The 23265-nt window shown below is 48.4% G+C and overlaps 1 protein-coding gene across 2 annotated transcripts in view; it reads right to left on the bottom strand.

Moving 5' to 3' along the window:
- RNF8 (ring finger protein 8) overlaps positions 1–23265 on the bottom strand; it is an 80599-nt gene that overhangs the window by 53574 nt on the left and 3760 nt on the right. For both annotated transcript variants that reach the window (XM_073556251.1, XM_073556252.1), the window contains exons 3-4: positions 16997–17644; positions 13541–13603 (exon numbers count right to left, since the gene is read on the bottom strand). In XM_073556251.1, the coding sequence (XP_073412352.1) occupies positions 13541–13603; positions 16997–17644 (711 nt within the window). The remainder of the gene's footprint in view (positions 1–13540; positions 13604–16996; positions 17645–23265) is intronic.

Here is a 23265-nt window from a genome sequence, read left to right as displayed (position 1 = left end):
CCCCCATACAATATTACTATAGAGCCGCGCACCCCGTCTATTACCAGCACCCCATACAATATTACTATAGAGCCGCGCACCTCGTCTATTACCAGCACCCCCATACAATACTACTATAGAGCCGCGCACCCCGTCTATTACCAGCACCCCATACAATATTACTACAGAGCCGCGCACCCCGTCTATTACCAGCACCCCAATACATTACTATAGACCCGCGCACCCCGTCTATTACCAGCACCCCCATACATTACTATAGAGCCGCGCACCTCGTCTATTACCAGCACCCCATACAATATTACTACAGAGCCGCGCACCCGTCTATTACCAGCACCCCAATACATTACTATAGAGCCGCGCACCCCGTCTATTACCAGCACCCCCATACAATATTACTATAGAGCCGCGCACCCCGTCTATTACCAGCACCACATACAATATTACTATAGAGCCGCGCACCCCGTCTATTACCAGCACCCCATACAATATTACTATAGAGCAGCGCACCCCGTCTATTACCAGCACCCCATACAATATTACTATAGAGCCGCGCACCCCATCTATTACCATTACCCCCATACAATATTACTATAGAGCCGCGCACCCCATCTATTACCATTACCCCCATACAATATTACTATAGAGCCGCGCACCCCATCTATTACCATTACCCCCATACAATATTACTATAGAGCCGCGCACCCCGTCTATTACCAGCACCCCATACAATATTACTATAGAGCCGCACACCCCATCTATTACCAGCACCCCATACAATATTACTATAGAGCCGCGCACCCCGTCTATTACCAGCACCCCCATACAATATTACTATAGAGCCGCGCACCCCGTATATTACCAGCACCCCATACAATATTACTATAGAGCCGCACACCCCGTCTATTACCAGCACCCCCATACAATATTACTATAGAGCCGCGCACCCCGTCTATTACCAGCACCCCCATACAATATTACTATAGAGCCACGCACCCCGTCTATTACCAGCACCCCCATACAATATTACTATAGAGCCACGCATCCCGTCTATTACCAGCACCCCCATACAATATTACTATAGAGCCACGCACCCCGTCTATTACCAGCACCCCATACAATATTACTATAGAGCCGCGCACCTCGTCTATTACCAGCACCCCATACAATATTACTATAGAGCCGCGCACCCCGTCTATTACCAGCACCCCCATACAATATTACTATAGAGCCGCACACCCCGTCAATTTCCAGCACCCCCATACATTACTATAGAGCCGCGCACCCCGTCTATTACCAGAACCCCAATACAATATTACTATAGAGCCGCACACCCCGTCTATTACCAGCACCCCCATACATTACTATAGAGCCGCACACCCCGTCTATTACCAGCACCCCCATACAATATTACTATAGAGCCACGCACCCCGTCTATTACCAGCACCCCATACAATATTACTATAGAGCCGCGCACCCCATCTATTACCAGCACCCCCATACATTACTATAGAGCCGCGCACCCCGTCTATTACCAGCACCCCCATACAATATTACTATAGAGCCGCACACCCCATCTATTACCAGCACCCCCATACATTACTATAGAGCAGTGCACCTCGTCTATTACCAGCACCCCCATACATTACTATAGAGCCACGCACCCCGTTCTATTACCAGCACCCCCATACAATATTACTATAGAGCCGCGCACCCCGTCTATTACCAGCACCCTCATACAATATTACTATAGAGCCGCACACCCCATCTATTACCAGCACCCCCATACATTACTATAGAGCAGTGCACCTCGTCTATTACCAGCACCCCATACAATATTACTATAGAGCCGCGCACCCCGTCTATTACCAGCACCCCCATACAATATTACTATAGAGCCGCACACCCCATCTATTACCAGCACCCCCATACATTACTATAGAGCTGCGCACCCCGTCTATTACCAGCACCCCATACAATATTACTATAGAGCCGCGCACCTCGTCTATTACCAGCACCCCCATACAATATTACTATAGAGCCGCGCACCCCGTCTATTGCCAGCACCCCCATACATTACTATGCCTAAGTGCCCGTCTATTACCAGCACCCCCATACAATATTACTATAGAGCCGCGCACCCCGTCTATTACCAGCACCCCATACAATATTACTATAGAGCCGCGCACCTCGTCTATTACCAGCACCCCCATACAATACTACTATAGAGCCGCGCACCCCGTCTATTACCAGCACCCCATACAATATTACTACAGAGCCGCGCACCCCGTCTATTACCAGCACCCCAATACATTACTATAGACCCGCGCACCCCGTCTATTACCAGCACCCCCATACATTACTATAGAGCCGCGCACCTCGTCTATTACCAGCACCCCATACAATATTACTACAGAGCCGCGCACCCCGTCTATTACCAGCACCCCAATACATTACTATAGAGCCGCGCACCCCGTCTATTACCAGCACCCCCATACAATATTACTATAGAGCCGCGCACCCCGTCTATTACCAGCACCACATACAATATTACTATAGAGCCGCGCACCCCGTCTATTACCAGCACCCCATACAATATTACTATAGAGCAGCGCACCCCGTCTATTACCAGCACCCCATACAATATTACTATAGAGCCGCGCACCCCATCTATTACCATTACCCCCATACAATATTACTATAGAGCCGCGCACCCCATCTATTACCATTACCCCCATACAATATTACTATAGAGCCGCGCACCCCATCTATTACCATTACCCCCATACAATATTACTATAGAGCCGCGCACCCCGTCTATTACCAGCACCCCATACAATATTACTATAGAGCCGCACACCCCATCTATTACCAGCACCCCATACAATATTACTATAGAGCCGCGCACCCCGTCTATTACCAGCACCCCCATACAATATTACTATAGAGCCGCGCACCCCGTATATTACCAGCACCCCATACAATATTACTATAGAGCCGCACACCCCGTCTATTACCAGCACCCCCATACAATATTACTATAGAGCCGCGCACCCCGTCTATTACCAGCACCCCCATACAATATTACTATAGAGCCACGCACCCCGTCTATTACCAGCACCCCCATACAATATTACTATAGAGCCACGCACCCCGTCTATTACCAGCACCCCCATACAATATTACTATAGAGCCACGCACCCCGTCTATTACCAGCACCCCATACAATATTACTATAGAGCCGCGCACCTCGTCTATTACCAGCACCCCATACAATATTACTATAGAGCCGCGCACCCCGTCTATTACCAGCACCCCCATACAATATTACTATAGAGCCGCACACCCCGTCAATTTCCAGCACCCCCATACATTACTATAGAGCCGCGCACCCCGTCTATTACCAGAACCCCAATACAATATTACTATAGAGCCGCACACCCCGTCTATTACCAGCACCCCCATACATTACTATAGAGCCGCACACCCCGTCTATTACCAGCACCCCCATACAATATTACTATAGAGCCACGCACCCCGTCTATTACCAGCACCCCATACAATATTACTATAGAGCCGCGCACCCCATCTATTACCAGCACCCCCATACATTACTATAGAGCCGCGCACCCCGTCTATTACCAGCACCCCCATACAATATTACTATAGAGCCGCACACCCCATCTATTACCAGCACCCCCATACATTACTATAGAGCAGTGCACCTCGTCTATTACCAGCACCCCCATACATTACTATAGAGCCACGCACCCCGTTCTATTACCAGCACCCCCATACAATATTACTATAGAGCCGCGCACCCCGTCTATTACCAGCACCCTCATACAATATTACTATAGAGCCGCACACCCCATCTATTACCAGCACCCCCATACATTACTATAGAGCAGTGCACCTCGTCTATTACCAGCACCCCATACAATATTACTATAGAGCCGCACACCCCGTCTATTACCAGCACCCCCATACAATATTACTATAGAGCCGCGCACCCCGTCTATTACCAGCACCCCCATACAATATTACTATAGAGCCGCGCACCCCGTCTATTACCAGCACCCCCATACATTACTATAGAGCAGTGCACCTCGTCTATTACCAGCACCCCCATACAATATTACTATAGAGCCGCGCACCCCGTCTATTACCAGCACCTCATACAATATTACTATAGAGCCGCGCACCCCGTCTATTACCAGCACCCTCATACTATATTACTATAGAGCCGCACACCCCGTCTATTACCAGCACCCCATACAATATTACTATAGAGCCGCGCACCCCATCTATTACCAGCACCCCATACAATATTACTATAGAGCCGCGCACCCCGTCTATTACCAGCACCCTCATACTATATTACTATAGAGCCGCACACCCCGTCTATTACCAGCACCCCATACAATATTACTATAGAGCCGCGCACCCCATCTATTACCAGCACCCCATACAATATTACTATAGAGCCGCGCACCTCGTCTATTACCAGCACCCCCATACTATATTACTATAGAGCCGCACACCCCGTCTATTACCAGCACCCCCATACATTACTATAGAGCCGCACACCTCGTCTATTACCAGCACCCCCATACATTACTAAAGAGCCGTACACCCGTCTATTACCAGCACCCCCATACATTACTATAGAGCCGCGCACCCCGACTATTACCAGCACCCCATACAATATTACTATAGAGCCGCGCACCCCATCTATTACCAGCACCCCATACAATATTACTATAGAGCCGCGCACCCCGTCTATTACCAGCACCCCCATACTATATTACTATAGAGCCGCACACCCCGTCTATTACCAGCACCCCCATACATTACTATAGAGCCGCACACCTCGTCTATTACCAGCACCCCCATACAATATTACTATAGAGCCGTACACCCGTCTATTACCAGCACCCCCATACATTACTATAGAGCCGCGCACCCCGTCTATTACCAGCACCCCATACAATATTACTATAGAGCAGTGCACCCCGTCTATTACCAGCACCCCATACAATATTACTATAGAGCCGCACACCCAGTCTATTACCAGCACCCCATACAATATTACTATAGAGCCGCGCACCTCGTCTATTACCAGCACCCCCATACAATATTACTATAGAGCCGCACACCCCGTCTATTACCAGCACCCCCATACAATATTACTATAGAGCCACACACCCCGTCTATTACCAGCACCCCCATACAATATTACTATAGAGCCGCACACCCCGTCTATTACCAGCACCCCCATACAATATTACTATAGAGCCACACACCCCGTCTATTACCAGCACCCCCATACAATATTACTATAGAGCCGCGCACCCCGTCTATTACCAGCACCCCCATACAATATTACTATAGAGCCGCGCACCTCGTCTATTACCAGCACCCCCATACAATATTACTAGAGAGCCGCGCACCCTGTCTATTACCAGCACCCCCATACAATATTACTATAGAGCCGCGCCCCCCGTCTATTACCAGCACCCCCATACAATATTACTATAGAGCCACGCACCCCGTCTATTACCAGCACCCCCATACATTACTATAGAGCCGCGCACCCCATCTATTACCAGCACCCCCATACAATATTACTATAGAGCCACGCACCCCGTCTATTACCAGCACCCCCATACAATATTACTATAGAGCCACGCACCCCGTCTATTACCAGCACCCCCATACAATATTACTATAGAGCCGCGCACCTCGTCTATTACCAGCACCCCCATACAATATTACTATAGAGCCGCGCACCCCGTCTATTACCAGCACCCCCATACAATATTACTATAGAGCTGCGCACCCCGTCTATTACCAGCACCCCCATACAATATTACTATAGAGCTGCGCACCTCGTCTATTACCAGCACCCCCATACAATATTACTATAGAGCTGCGCACCCCGTCTATTACCAGCACCCCATACAATATTACTATAGAGCCGCGCACCCCATCTATTACCAGCACCCCCATACAATATTACTATAGAGCTGCGCACCCCGTCTATTACCAGCACCCCATACAATATTACTATAGATCCGCGCACCCCGTCTATTACCAGCACCCCCATACAATATTACTATAGAGCCGCACACCCCGTCTATTACCAGCACCCCATACAATATTACTATAGAGCCGCGCTCCCCGTCTATTACCAGCACCCCATACAATATTACTATAGAGCCGCGCACCCCGTCTATTACCAGCACCCCCATACAATATTACTATAGAGCCGCGCACCCCGTCTATTACCAGCACCCCATACAATATTACTATAGAGCCGCGCACCTCGTCTATTACCAGCACCCCATACAATATTACTATAGAGCCGCGCACCCCGTCTATTACCAGCACCCCATACAATATTACTATAGAGCCGCGCACCTCGTCTATTACCAGCACCCCATACAATATTACTATAGAGCCGCGCACCCCGTCTATTACCAGCACCCCATACAATATTACTATAGAGCCGCGCACCCCGTCTATTACCAGCACCCCATACAATATTACTATAGAGCCGCGCACCTCGTCTATTACCAGCACCCCATACAATATTACTATAGAGCCGCACACCCCATCTATTACCAGCACCCCATACAATATTACTATAGAGCCGCACACCCCGTCTATTACAAGCACCACATACAATATTACTATAGAGCCGCGCACCTCGTCTATTACCAGCACCCCCATACAATATTACTATAGAGCCGCACACCCCATCTATTACCAGCACCCCCATACATTACTATAGAGCAGTGCACCTAGTCTATTACCAGCACCCCCATACATTACTATAGAGCCGTGCACCCCATCTATTACCAGCACCCCCATACAATATTACTATAGAGCCACGCACCCCGTCTATTACCAGCACCCCCATACAATATTACTATAGAGCCGCGCACCCCGACTATTACCAGCACCCCATACAATATTACTATAGAGCCGCGCACCCCGTCTATTACCAGCACCCCCATACATTACTATAGAGCCGCGCACCCCGACTATTACCAGCACCCCATACAATATTACTATAGAGCCGCGCACCCCGTCTATTACCAGCACCCCCATACATTACTATAGAGCCGCGCACCCCGACTATTACCAGCACCCCATACAATATTACTATAGAGCCGCACACCCCGTCTATTACCATTACCCCCATACAATATTACTATAGAGCCGCGCACCCCATCTATTACCAGCACCCCCATACATTACTATAGAGCCGCGCATCCCGTCTATTACCAGCACCCCCATACAATATTACTATAGAGCCGCACACCCCATCTATTACCAGCACCCCCATACAATATTACTATAGAGCCGCGCACCCCGACTATTACCAGCACCCCATACAATATTACTATAGAGCCGCACACCCCATCTATTACCAGCACCCCCATACAATATTACTATAGAGCCGCGCACCCCGTCTATTACCAGCACCCCCATACATTACTATAGAGCCGCGCACCCCGTCTATTACCAGCACCCCATTCAATATTACTATAGAGCCGCGCACCCCGTCTATTACCAGCACCCCATACATTACTATAGAGCCGCACACCCCATCTATTACCAGCACCCCCATACAATATTACTATAGAGCCGCGCACCCCGTCTATTACCAGCACCCCCATACATTACTATAGAGCCGCGCACCCCGACTATTACCAGCACCCCATTCAATATTACTATAGAGTCGCGCACCCCGTCTATTACCAGCACCCCCATACATTACTATAGAGCCGCGCACCCCATCTATTACCAGCACCCCCATACAATATTACTATAGAGCCACGCACCCCGTCTATTACCAGCACCCCCATACAATATTACTATAGAGCCGCGCACCCCGTCTATTTCCAGCACCCCCATACAATATTACTATAGAGCCACGCACCCCGTCTATTACCAGCACCCCCATACAATATTACTATAGAGCCACGCACCCCGTCTATTACCAGCACCCCCATACAATATTACTATAGAGCCGCGCACCCCGTCTATTACCAGCACCCCCATACAATATTACTATAGAGCCGCGCACCCCATCTATTACCAGCACCCCCATACAATATTACTATAGCGCCGCGCACCCCATCTATTACCAGCACCCCCATACAATATTACTATAGAGCCACGCACCCCGTCTATTACCAGCACCCCCATACATTACTATAGAGCCGCGCACCCCATCTATTACCAGCACCCCCATACAATATTACTATAGAGCCACGCACCCCGTCTATTACCAGCACCCCCATACAATATTACTATAGAGCCGCGCACCCCGTCTATTACCAGCACCCCCATACAATATTACTATAGAGCCACGCACCTCGTCTATTACCAGCACCCCCATACAATATTACTATAGAGCCGCGCACCCCGTCTATTACCAGCACCCCATACAATATTACTATAGAGCCGCGCACCTCGTCTATTACCAGCACCCCATACAATATTACTATAGAGCCGCGCACCCCGTCTATTACCAGCACCCCATACATTACTATAGAGCCGCGCACCCCGTCTATTACCAGCACCCCATACAATATTACTATAGAGCCGCGCACCCCGTCTATTACCAGCACCCCCATACAATATTACTATAGAGCCACGCACCCCGTCTATTACCAGCACCCTCATACAATATTACTATTGAGCCGCGCACCCCGTCTATTACCAGCACCCCCATACAATATTACTATAGAGCCACGCACCCCGTCTATTACCAGCACCCCCATACAATATTACTATAGAGCCACGCACCCCGTCTATTACCAGCACCCCCATACAATATTACTATAGAGCCGCGCACCCCATCTATTACCAGCACCCCCATACAATATTACTATAGAGCCGCACACCCCATCTATTACCAGCACCCCCCATACATTACTATAGAGCCGCGCACCCCGTCTATTACCAGCACCCCCATACATTACTATAGAGCCGCGCACCCCGTCTATTACCAGCACCCCATACATTACTATAGAGCCGCGCACCCCGTCTATTACCAGCACCCCCATACATTACTATAGAGCAGTGCACCTCGTCTATTACCAGCACCCCATACAATATTACTATAGAGCCGCACACCCCATCTATTACCAGCACCCCCATACATTACTATAGAGCCGCGCACCCCGACTATTACCAGCACCCCATACAATATTACTATAGAGCCGCGCACCCCGTCTATTACCAGCACCCCCATACATTACTGTAGAGCCGCGCACCCCGACTATTACCAGCACCCCCATACATTACTATAGAGCCGCGCACCCCGACTATTACCAGCACCCCATACAATATTACTATAGAGCCGCACACCCCATCTATTACCAGCACCCCCATACATTACTATAGAGCCGCGCACCCCGACTATTACCAGCACCCCATACAATATTACTATAGAGCCGCACACCCCATCTATTACCAGCACCCCCATACATTACTATAGAGCCGCGCACCCCGACTATTACCAGCACCCCATTCAATATTACTATAGAGTCGCGCACCCCGTCTATTACCAGCACCCCCATACATTACTATAGAGCCGCGCACCCCATCTATTACCAGCACCCCCATACAATATTACTATAGAGCCACGCACCCCGTCTATTACCAGCACCCCCATACAATATTACTATAGAGCCGCGCACCCCGTCTATTACCAGCACCCCCATACAATATTACTATAGAGCCACGCACCCTGTCTATTACCAGCACCCCCATACAATATTACTATAGAGCCACGCACCCCGTCTATTACCAGCACCCCCATACAATATTACTATAGAGCCGCACACCCCGTCTATTACCAGCACCCCCATACAATATTACTATAGAGCCACGCACCCCGTCTATTACCAGCACCCCCATACAATATTACTATAGAGCCGCGCACCCCGTCTATTACCAGCACCCCCATACAATATTACTATAGAGCCACGCACCCCGTCTATTACCAGCACCCCCATACATTACTATAGAGCCGCGCACCCCATCTATTACCAGCACCCCCATACAATATTACTATAGAGCCACGCACCCCGTCTATTACCAGCACCCCCATACAATATTACTATAGAGCCACGCACCTCGTCTATTACCAGCACCCCATACAATATTACTATAGAGCCGCGCACCCCGTCTATTACCAGCACCCCATACAATATTACTATAGAGCCGCGCACCTCGTCTATTACCAGCACCCCATACAATATTACTATAGAGCCGCGCACCCCGTCTATTACCAGCACCCCATACATTACTATAGAGCCGCGCACCCCGTCTATTACCAGCACCCCATACAATATTACTATAGAGCCGCGCACCCCGTCTATTACCAGCACCCTCATACAATATTACTATAGAGCCGCGCACCCCGTCTATTACCAGCACCCCCATACAATATTACTATAGAGCCACGCACCCCGTCTATTACCAGCACCCCCATACAATATTACTATAGAGCCACGCACCTCGTCTATTACCAGCACCCCATACAATATTACTATAGAGCCGCGCACCCCGTCTATTACCAGTACCCCATACAATATTACTATAGAGCCGCGCACCTCGTCTATTACCAGCACCCCATACAATATTACTATAGAGCCGCGCACCCCGTCTATTACCAGCACCCCCATACATTACTATAGAGCCGCGCACCCCGTCTATTACCAGCACCCCAATACAATATTACTATAGAGCCGCGCACCCCGTCTATTACCAGCACCCCATACATTACTATAGAGCCGCGCACCCCATCTATTACCAGCACCCCATACAATATTACTATAGAGCCGCTCACCCCATCTATTACCAGCACCCAATACAATATTACTATAGAGCCGCTCACCTCGTCTATTACCAGCACCCCCATACAATATTACTATAGAGCCGCGCACCCCATCTATTACCATTACCCCCATACAATATTACTATAGAGCCGCACACCCCATCTATTACCAGCACCCAATACATTACTATAGAGCCGCTCACCTCGTCTATTACCAGCACCCCCATACAATATTACTATAGAGCCGCGCACCCCATCTATTACCATTACCCCCATACAATATTACTATAGAGCCGCGCACCCCATCTATTACCAGCACCCAATACAATATTACTATAGAGCCGCTCACCTCGTCTATTACCAGCACCCCCATACAATATTACTATAGAGCCGCGCACCCCGTCTATTACCATTACCCCCATACAATATTACTATAGAGCCGCACACCCCATCTATTACCAGCACCCAATACATTACTATAGAGCCGCGCACCCCGTCTATTACCAGCACCCCATACAATATTACTATAGAGCCGCACACCCCATCTATTACCAGCACCCCAATACATTACTATAGAGCCGCGCACCCCGTCTATTACCGGCACCCCCATACAATATTACTATAGAGCCGCACACCCCGTCTATTACCAGCACCCCAATACATTACTATAGAGCCGCGCACCCCATCTATTACCAGCACCCAATACAATATTACTATAGAGCCGCATAACCCGTCTATTACCAGCACCCCCATACATTACTATAGAGCCGCGCACCCCGTCTATTACCAGCACCCCCATACAATATTACTATAGAGCCGCGCACCCCGTCTATTACCAGCACCCCCATACATTACTATAGAGCCGCGCACCCCATCTATTACCAGCACCCAATACAATATTACTATAGAGCCGCATAACCCGTCTATTACCAGCACCCCCATACATTACTATAGAGCCGCGCACCCCGTCTATTACCAGCACCCCATACAATATTACTATAGAGCCGCATAACCCGTCTATTACCAGCACCCCCATACAATATTACTATAGAGCCGCGCACCCCGTCTATTACCAGCACCCCCATACTATATTACTATAGAGCCGCGCACCCTGTCTATTACCAGCACCCCTATACAATATTACTATAGAGCCGCACACCCCGTCTATTACCAGCACCCCATACAATATTACTATAGAGCCGCGCACCCCGTCTATTACCAGCACTCCCATACTATATTACTATAGAGCCGCGCACCCCGTCTATTACCAGCACCCCATACAATATTACTAAAGAGCCGCACACCCCGTCTATTACCAGCACCCCCATACAATATTACTATAGAGCCGCACACCCCGTCTATTACCAGCACCCCATACAATATTACTAAAGAGCCGCACACCCCGTCTATTACCAGCACCCCCATACAATATTACTATAGAGCCGCGCCCCCTGTCTATTACCAGCACCCCCATACAATATTACTATAGAGCCGCAAACCCCGTCTATTACCAGCACCACATACAATATTACTAAAGAGCCGCACACCCCGTCTATTACCAGCACCCCCATACAATATTACTATAGAGCCGCGCACCCCATTACCAGCACCCCATACAATATTACTAAAGAGCCGCACACCCCGTCTATTACCAGCACCCCCATACAATATTACTATAGAGCCGCGCACCCCGTCTATTACCAGCAGCCCATACATTACTATAGAGCCGCGCACCCCGTCTATTACCAGCACCCCATACAATATTACTATAGAGCCGCACACCCCATCTATTACCAGCACCCCACACAATATTACTATAGAGCCGCGCACCCGTCTATTACCAGCACCCCATACAATATTACTATAGAGCCGCGCACCCCGTCTATTACCAGCACCCCATACATTACTATAGAGCCGCGCACCCCATCTATTACCAGCACCCCATACATTACTATAGAGCCGCGCACCCCATCTATTACCAGCATCCCATACAATATTACTATAGAGCTGCGCCCCCTGTCTATTACCAGCACCCCCATACAATATTACTATAGAGCCGCACACCCCGTCTATTACCAGCACCCCCATACAATATTACTATAGAGCCACACACCCCGTCTATTACCAGCACCCCATACAATATTACTATAGAGCTGCGCCCCCTGTCTATTACCAGCACCCCCATACAATATTACTATAGAGCCGCACACCCCGCCTATTACCAGCACCCCCATACATCATAAAGATGTGTTCCCCGGCCATTAACACCCCCATAGAACATTACTATAGAAAAGCGCACCCCCTCTATTACCAGCATTGACGTGTGGTAAAATGGTACCCACTTTGTTGCAAGTTTTGCTGCGGATTATCTGCAGCAGGTTGTACAACTTCTGCAAAAACAATAAACATCCCGTTGCTTGTGGTCTCTGCAGAACGAGGGGTCATGGCAGCAGAGCACGTCACCTAGAGGCCATCATATGAGCCCCAGAAATGCTGGGAAATGGCAGGTTTGTGGTTTTTTTTTCTTATTTGCAACATCAAATCCAATGACCATTAAATCAAAATCCGCTGGATATACAATGTCCCAGTAATCCCACAGTAATTCTGCCCTGTGGACACAGCCGACAGAAGACACGCTTCCTACTCGATATCATTCATCTGAGGCTCTCAGCGATACGTCACCTCTGCCAGTATCTGTGCCAGCGGCTCCTTCAGACGCTCCTCTTCTGACTGCAATGAATTCCCCTGTGGTCAGAAGGAGAAAATCTGTGAGTGACACAGGAGAAACCCCAGACGTACAGCACTGCTGGCCACATAACGGAGTAACCCTGACCCTCAGCAATGCAGGTGGAGGCCGTATAAAAGCAGATAAGGTGAAGGGGACGGATCTGGAAACTTATGCACTGACTTTGCAAGTCTCAAAAGTTTTAGACTAACGTGTTGGTAAGTAAGTCTGTAGCGTCAGGTCTGCTCAGATGTCACACAGTCCCTTAGGCTCTTCTCCTGCCCATGGGTCTCACTAGGTCCTTATCTATCACACGCAGGACTTTTCTAATGCATGGTGTCATTTTCCTACAGTGCTTCCTCCGTCTTACTTTATTCATCTATGCCAGGCTATCAATCCCATAATGTTCCAGTACGTGATAATCTAGAGGCAGCAACATCTCGGCCTGCAGGGAGGACAGTGTGATTATTCTCCTTCCCCCAAATAGCCTAATATGTTATAAGTACTCAGTCATGGAGACAGGATTCCATTATAATTGTGTGACCGGAGCTGTGCAGTCATCATCATTAACTGTGATGGGAGTTTCTGCCTTGTCCCCTTTGTGTGTGTGTGGAACAGAATTGTATTGCAGGCAGCACTGGTGTCAGAGGTGCTGACCTCGAGAGATCAGAAAGTTTTGTAATTCTAAGGGGGTTATCATGAGATAACATGACAAAATTAAACAAAAAACATCTTTGAATTTTTAGATAGACACGAGCAACTAAATACGGTAATATTAGAATATTACTTGAAGTGAATGTATTGAAGAACTGGGGACAGGTTAAATTAAAAATGATTAAAAAAAATTGGCAGCACAGTGTAGAAGTGAGTGTGACCTCCTGTCCTGTCATGATATTAAACCCGCCTAATAGTAAATAAGTAAATAAAAGTAGAAAAGAGATGACATATAGTGGGAAAAATAAGTATTTGATACACTACTGATTTTGCCATTCTTCCCACCTACAAAGCATGGAGAGATCTGTAATAGTTACTGTAGATACACGTCACCTGTGAGAGACAGAATCTAAAGATAAAAGCCAGAAAATCACACTGTAGGATTTTAAATACACTGCTCATAAAATACAGGGAACACTGAAACAACACGATATAACTCCAAGTCAATCACTTCTGTGAAATCAACCTGTCCAGTTATGAAGCAACAGTGATTGTGAATCGATTTCTCCTGCTGTTGTGTAAATGGCACAGACAACAGGTAGAAATGATCGGCAATTAGCAAGACACCCCCTATAAAGGAGCAGTTCTGAGGGGGTGACCACAGACCATTTCTCTGTTCTCATCCTTGGTTGCTGCTGTTTTAGTCACTATTGCATTTTGTCATTGCTCTCTCCCCTAGAGATACTGTACAGTAGCATGAGGTGGTGTCTATAATCCACAGAAGTTGCTCAGGTAGTGCAGCTCATCCAGGAAGGCACGCCAATGCGAACTGGGTCAAGAAGGGTAGCCTTGTCTGTCAGCCCAGTGTCCAGAGCATGGAGCAGATACCAGGAGACAGGTAAGTACACCAGGAAATGTGGAGGGGGCCATGGGAGGACAACAACCCAACAGCACGACCGCTACCTCCTCCTTTAAGTCAGTAATGGCGTGGTGAGGCATTTCTTTGGAGGGTCGCACAGACCTCCATGTGCTAACCAGAGGTACCCTGACTACCATTAGGTACCGGGATGAGATCTTCAGACCCATTGTGAGACCAGATGCAGGCACACTGGGTCCTGGGTCCCTTTTGATGCATGACAATGCTAGGCCTCATGTGGCTGAAGTGTGTCATCTGTTCCTCCATGATGAAGTCATTGGTGCTATGGACTGGCCTGCCCGTTCCACAGACCTGAGTGCACATCTGGGACATCATGTCTCGTTCCATCCACCAGCGCCACGCTGCACCACAGACTGTCCAGGAGTTGACTGATACTTTAATCCAGGTGTGGGAGGGGACCCTCAGGAGAACATTTGCCGCCTCATCAGGACCATGCCCAGGTGTTGTAGGGAGGTCACACAGGCACGTGGAGGCCACACACACTACTGAGCTTCATTTCCTTGTCTTGAGGCATTTCCACTGAAGTTGGATCAGCCTGGAATTTGATTTTCCACTTTGACTTTGAGCATCATTCAAATCCAGACCTCCATGGGATATTAATTTTGATTTACATTGATCATGTTTATGTTTTATTTTTCTCAACGCATTCCACTATTAAATGAATACAGATTTGCAGCTAGAATATTTCGTTCAGTGATATCTAGGATGTGGGATTTTAGTGTTGACTTTATTTTTTTGAGCACTGTATATTACATTAAATATTTTTTAAAAAATTTAACATATATAAAAAGGACATTAACCCCTGTGAACAAAGTATTGCCACATCCACAGAAGTCCTGTAAACACTTAAGAAATAATGAAAAATAAGCTAGAAGTTTTTTGGTAGTCACAACTCCCCAAAAATCACTGAAATTGTTCTTATGTACCGCAAAATAGCAAAAAAAGACAAAAACAAAAACAGTCAGCTAGTTACGTTGTAACAAGCCCTCATGCGGCTCTTTCAACGAAAAAAGTTCACAGAAAATGGCGATGTAAGCTAAAATTTTATTCAAGTTTTAAATTTTTTTTCAGGTAAAAAAAAAATTAAAAATGGAATAAAATTTATCATGAGGAAAAAGGATTAATAAAATCATTATACTTGTTTTTTATTTCTTATAACTGACTGAAATATTTATTATTTTTTTGTGGAAAAAAAAAAAACCACCAAAGCTAAATAAGTTTGGAGAATAGCGCTCCTGGGTCATTTTTTTCTCCATTTTACTTATTTTAGTATGATCGCATAGTTATTAATAGTGTCAATCAGAAAAAATTTGTTGTGAAAGAAAAAAAAAAAATTCATGGCCACATCCACAGATAAATAAAAAACATAGCTCTCAAAAGAAAAAACAAAAGTGTAAAAATTACAAAAGCAAAGAAAAAAAGGCGGAGATCATATACTGCAGGCAAGCCACTAGGACGTGTCTCTGGCGGACCCTCGTGGCAGACCTGGGGGCATTCTTAAGTTCGCAACTACCCTGAAATTGCGATGAAAGAAATCAATGGGCAGAGTAGTGTCCTCCCCTACTAAGCTCTGTAGTGGAATCTAGAGGGTTAAACATCTGGGATCAGAGGTTTCTCTCATCCGAGTCGTCCTAGATCGAGCCCATCTGTCGATCACAACCTGCCTCCTGCTGCAGATCACACTGGCCAGGCTCCTGTGCCGACACGATCCTCATCACATAAGTGTAGTTCAGAAAGTCCCTGTATTTCCATCTAGCAAACACAATCCCAAAGGGAGTCACGGTGTGCAATCATAGTTCACACCAGTGTCTCCTCCTCATACCTGGCTTCCTTGTGGCTCCTGGACGGTCGTCTTCATCTCGTTGACTCTCTGGAGATGCTCCTCTTGTTTACTGCTCAGCTCCTTCTGCAGGTCCAGGAGCTCCCATCTGTCCCCGGTGGATCCACTCTCTTGAGTGGTCTTCATCTTCTCCTTGACCTTGGCAATAAAGTTCTTAATTTCTACAAGAGACTGCCTTATTTTAGCAAAATGGAGCATGTTCTCAGTTGGCGTTTGAGTGGAGGCCACAAGGTCCACTTCTACAGAACAGTCCAGGTCCACAGATGCCTCCATCTTTACTGTGGGCTGCTTAGATATCTCAGCCTTTTGTGACCTGGTTGGTTCGTTGCTGTCTATTAAGATGCGGGGGATTTTGGCCTTGGACATGCTGGAGGTGCCCTCTGCCCCAGAGGCCTCAGACTCTTCACAGTTTAGTTTCCGTTTGCTTCTGGTCGACTTTCTCTTTCCCGACTGTGGATGAATTAGGAACGGCTGAATCTGTTCTAAATTTTCTTGAACCAACTCGTACTCAAACTCGGCCCTCTCTGCATTAGGCATAATGACACCAATCTGAATGCTGCTTCCTTTGGTCACGACGTACGGTGTCTGAGGCGTCAGCTTCTCTTTATTGAGCAAAACTCCATTGAGGCTCTGCAACATGAGAGAGAAGATGATCAGCATCTCCCGAGATACCTCCCCCACCATAAACAGCCAGGTGATTGTATATGGCCCAAACCCCAACTTCAGTATAGCCAACAGCATCATACAGCCAGAAGAAACAGCGGTCAGTATATATATATATATATATATATATATATATATATATATATATATATATTGTGGTGTAATGACCACTGTGTCCACGAGGGGGCGCTGTGTGGATGTCCCAAGAGTGTGAGTGGTTGAAGAGCCATTATGTATCTCAAGGTGGGTGACCTTGAGATAGAGACATATGTATGTTTATGAATGCTATTGTAGAGTATATATGTCTGTGTGAAGGACCTGTGGTGAGGTCATAGTCATGTGACCCGGTGGGCGTGGCTATGGTCCATATAATGTGGCCAGGTTAGGTCACATGGAGTGAATGCTGGGACCTGATTGGTCCAGTTTGGAAGGTCCCGTGAGGAGAAGGATCTCCTCACTAACAGCAGCCTGTGGAGCGGCTGTGTGTGTAATGGCGGCCAGTATCTGAGAGTCCCTGAGGAGTGAGTGGACTTCTGCAGCCTGGAGAAACAGCCATATGGGAACCCTGACGTGGGTGAGATAACCCTGGGGCTAAATAGCCTGTATAATGGACGCTCTCCTGTAATGCTGTGTATATTGCTGCTGGAGGTTTATGAAGGATAAATAAACCTCATAGACTATGATTTGTTGGAAAATCCTGTGCCGGATGTGTTTTTTATCGCTGCAAGTGAGTGTCCCCCAACCCTGAATGACAGCGCTACCTCACATATGGTGGAGAAAGCAAAGGGCAATATTGTAGCCTTGTTGCTAGGGGCAACGGAAAAGGACTGCAGATTTGGTTGCTGGGGGCAACGCTGAGCCAGGAGGGCTGACGGTCTTAAAGCCATGTGATGTGCTGACAGGAGTCAGTGGCAAAGACTTATAGGATACCTCTGCGGTAGAGAGGTCCGAGAACCTGCGCGGCCAGCAGGTGCCGGTCGGGAAAGAAGGAAAAAAAAAAGAAAAAGTGTTTTACTGACCTGGGTCAGTGGTAAAGACTGTGTTCCTGGAGGGTTCAGTGAGCAAGGTCCTGGAGGGTCAGTGTTGGGAAGAGCCCTGGAGCACATGGTAGGACCTTGGACCTGGTGAGGCTTAAGTGTTGGGCAGTCTCAGGCCGAGACGGATGTCCTGAATAGCACCCGCTGAGCCCCTGGACCTGGTGAGGCCGGTGTGTGGGGAGACCCTGGGAGGAGGGTCGCTCCCTGAATCTCACCCGGTGCGCCCTGTGTGTTGGACGGTCTCAGGTGGAGACAGGAGCGTCCTGAATAGCGCACAGTCAGGACACGTGAGTTTTTTTTGTGGTGTGTTTTTTTTCTTTTTCTCGACTCAGCCTGCGGTGGCTCAGTGGGAGTCAAGAAGGTGACAAGCGGCTTGATGTGGCTCAGTGGGGTCACAAAGGTGACAAGCGGCTTCCGGTGGATCGGCGGGTCCATGAAGACGGCGCAGCAGGAGCTGCAGTGACTCCAGCCGCTGTGTGTTTGAACAGCAGCCGGTGGTGCCAGTGATCGGTGACAGCAGGAGCTGTGGTGGTGTCAACAAGGACTTGTCTGGTATCGTGAGAGACATAAACTGTGTGGTGTGAACTGTGGTCTGAGAAGACCGGTATAACAGACATGGGGAGATCCCGAAAGGGGGTGGAGTCCCAGAAGGGGGCGGTGACCCAAATTGGCGTGGTAACCCAAAAAGGGGTAGAGTCCCGGGAAGGGGCGGCAACCCAAAGTGGGGTGGTGGTCCAGAAAGGGGCCAAGTTTGAAGAAGTGACAGCACTGGGTGACTCAGTGGGTATGTCTGGGAAACTGCAGTGTACGTGTATGTCGTTTCCAGAATGTGGGATATACTTTCCGGAGCATGACGGGCCGCAAGTGTGTTCAGTGATGCTGCACCAGGAAGGAATCTCGGGACGGTTGGACTCCAAGAGTCAGGTGACTCTGATAGGAACTCCTCTCACTTTCTGTCTGACCGAGAAAATGGCCCAGGTTCGCTGTAAACATGGGGTCACGGTGAACTATATGCTAGACAGAGTGGTGTTTGAGGGGCCTGGAGGCAGTGAGTGCCAAGGTGGCGGGATACCACCAGACTTGGTGTATACCTTGGAGGGCGGCCGGGACTTTGTCATGTTGGATGACCTATGGTACGAGGAGGGAGACGTTCCTATAGTTGGGCTAACAGATATTAAGACGGTGACGGTTCCTGACGGGGAGAGGTCAGAGGTGGAAGTGACTGGGAAAAGGGGTATGTCAGCCCAACGGACGGACCTGACATCTCGTGACAAAACTGACGCTGACCTGGTGGGTAAGACGGCGGAAGTAGTCACACGGTTAGTGAGTAACTGGAGGGATGACTTAATCTCTGGGGGTGACTGTGGCTCTGAGAAAGAAAGGGAGCACAGAATAGAAGGGCTAGAGAAAGAAGTCTCTGAGCTCAAAGGCCACATGGTAACGTGGCAAGGACTGAATAAGGCCCTCAGAGAGGAGGTGGATGAATGTGTCAAACAAGAAAGAGGCCTGAGACAAACAGCTGAGCACAGAGTGGATGAGCTGGAGAAGGAAGTCTCTGAGCTCAGGGGTCACCTGTCAGCGTGTCAAACTATGAACAAAGCTATAGTGAAGGATATGGAGGTGCTCAGAGAGGCCCAAGAGAAGCATCAACAGGAGATTCTCAGGAGAGAGGATGAGCGTCGCTACCTGGCAGAGGAGCGAGATAAAGTTCTGCAAGAACTCAGTGGAGTAGTAAAAGGTCTTCTGTGGGAGAAGAAGTGGATGGGCGAAGACGTACAGCGGCCGTCCCCGACTGATAGCAAGGCAGAACTGACAAAGCCCATCTTGGAAAAGGGTCCTGAAGACTGTAAATTTCAGCCAAGAGCTGCACAAGACAGTCATCCGGTCATGACAGATATCTTGAGGGAAGTGTCCGTGGGGAACCGAGAGCCATCTGTCCAGGATGAGAGCAAGTCCACGACCTTCAAGGTTGTAACTGATGTACCAGAAGACATGCAAGAAGCCTGTGCTGAGGAAGGTGTGCATGAGGCTTTCAAAGAGGCGGTCAAAGCGTGTAAGGTGCACTGGGCACCTGAGACTCGGCAGTTGGTGATAGTATCAGCTAGGGAAAACACATCAAACCGAGTAGCTGTCCTGAAAGAGATGCATTTGCAGTGTCTTCGTGTCAAACAATTGGTTAGGCGGAGTAATATGAAGGCTGCTCGACGCCTAGAGATAGCAAGAGAGGCTATGGATCGGTTGGGTTTGAGGAAAGATGTGGTTCCGGTACCCAAAGCTCTGATTGGGAGAATCATTGGAAGGTCCGGGAAGGTGATGCAGGACCTTGTGAATGTCTCCGGTGTGGTGAGGGTGAGGATCCCTCCTGATGACGAAGACCAGGTGTCTGGTGAAGTGGGAAGGATTCCCATGATGGTGGTTGGCTCCATGGAAAGCCTGAGGAACTTTCAATTGCTCTTGGAGTATAGAGTGGGGTACCTGCAAGAGATTGAACAGTTGAAGCTGGACCGCCAGCGGATTAATAAAGAAGTGCGGAATACCAGGTGGCGGCCGCCTTCATACCAAGATGTAAGGACCCCAGGGGTAACGCCAAGAAGTGACATGGCAGATGGCCGAAGAATGTCAGCGAGTGGCAATTCGACAGACCGTACGAGGTTGAAGGGCTGTAGTTCCTGTGAGACGTTGACTGAGTCAGACTCGTGCCAGACAGCAGGATCGACTAAGACTTATGACCGCACCAACCGAGAGAGACGGTCAATGAGAGAAAGATCAGGTGACAAGGGGCACTGTAACAGTGTGGTGACTAAACAGTGTCTGATGATGCAGACAGACCGTGACTGGAGGGTCAAAGACAATGACCGGTATTATGACCGCTGGGGGCGGGGGAGGCCTAATGTAGAGATGAGGCCGTATGACAAATGGAGACAGTTCTCTCGACCTGTGGGGCAAGGTGCAATACATGCCCGGTCTCGAGACCCTGGTGTGATGTTGTGTGTTCAACCCCACAAGTTTGAACATAGGGGGGAGGTATGTGGTGTAATGACCACTGTGTCCACGAGGGGGCGCTGTGTGGATGTCCCAAGAGTGTGAGTGGTTGAAGAGCCATTATGTATCTCAAGGTGGGTGACCTTGAGATAGAGACATATGTATGTTTATGAATGCTATTGTAAAGTATATATGTCTGTGTGAAGGACCTGTGGTGAGGTCATAGTCATGTGACCCGGTGGGCGTGGCTATGGACCATATAATGTGGCCAGGTTAGGTCACATGGAGTGAATGCTGGGACCTGATTGGTCCAGTTTGGAAGGTCCCGTGAGGAGAAGGATCTCCTCACTAACAGCAGCCTGTGGAGCGGCTGTGTGTGTAATGGCGGCCAGTATCTGAGAGTCCCTGAGGAGTGAGTGGACTTCTGCGGCCTGGAGAAACAGCCATATGGGAACCCTGACGTGGGTGAGATAACCCTGGGGCTAAATAGCCTGTATAATGGACGCTCTCCTGTAATGCTGTGTATATTGCTGCTGGAGGTTTATGAAGGATAAATAAACCTCATAGACTATGATTTGTTGGAAAATCCTGTGCCGGATGTGTTTTTTATCGCTGCAAGCGAGTGTCCCCCAACCCTGAATGACAGCGCTACCTCACAATATATATATATATATATATATAGTCAGTATATAGTCACATCAGGGGTCTCATATAATTACCATGGGATGGGACTAACTAAAGCCACAGGAGGGAGCGATCACCTGAAAGAGACTTCACTGAAAGTCATTACTACGGCGCTCTGAAGCATACATAATATAAATAATTAATCTTGTAATGACTTGTACTCCAGAGCTGCACTCACTATGTACATACATGACATTACTGATCCTGAGTTACATCCTGCATTATACTCCAGAGCTGCACTCACTATTCTGCTGGTGCAGTCATTGTGTACATACATGACATTACTGATCCTGAGTTACCTCCTGTATTATACTCCAGAGCTGCACTCACTATTCTGCTGGTGCAGTCATTGTGTACATACATGACATTACTGATCCTGAGTTACCTCCTGTATTATACTCCAGAGCTGCACTCACTATTCTGCTGGTGCAGTCATTGTGTACATACATGACATTACTGATCCTGAGTTACCTCCTGTATTATACTCCAGAGCTGCCCTCACTATTCTGTATTCCTCAGTGCTGACCTTCCAGGTATTTCCTGCTTTTACAGCGTCTGCGCAGAATTCGATCTGATTTTTAGTTCAGTTTTCTCTACACATGTGACTGAACGGCTTCTGGCGTCACAGGAGTTCAGCTTGGAGAAGTGAATGCGCCCACTAGGTTTAGAGTTTCCAAATGACAATACTTTGGGGCGGCATCACGTAGGTCTCCTCGCCTACAGCGCACAGATTGTAAAGAAGAATTCCTGAGAGACCAGCGAGCAGCGGCACCTTTTCTATTGTTCCGTACATGACACTATTTTTCATTCCACTGACAGTTCTGCGTTCGCTCTCAGGCTCCGGCCGCTCCCACTCTGATGCCCCCGACCTGATGTAGAAACACT

The sequence above is a fragment of the Dendrobates tinctorius genome, unplaced genomic scaffold, assembly GCF_039654945.1.
Source record: "Dendrobates tinctorius isolate UK_male_01 unplaced genomic scaffold, ASM3965494v1 ptg000232l, whole genome shotgun sequence".
Taxonomy (NCBI): Eukaryota; Metazoa; Chordata; class Amphibia; order Anura; family Dendrobatidae; genus Dendrobates; species Dendrobates tinctorius.
Note: the sequence above shows the minus strand (reverse complement) of the source record. Positions and strands in the feature narration are given on the sequence as shown.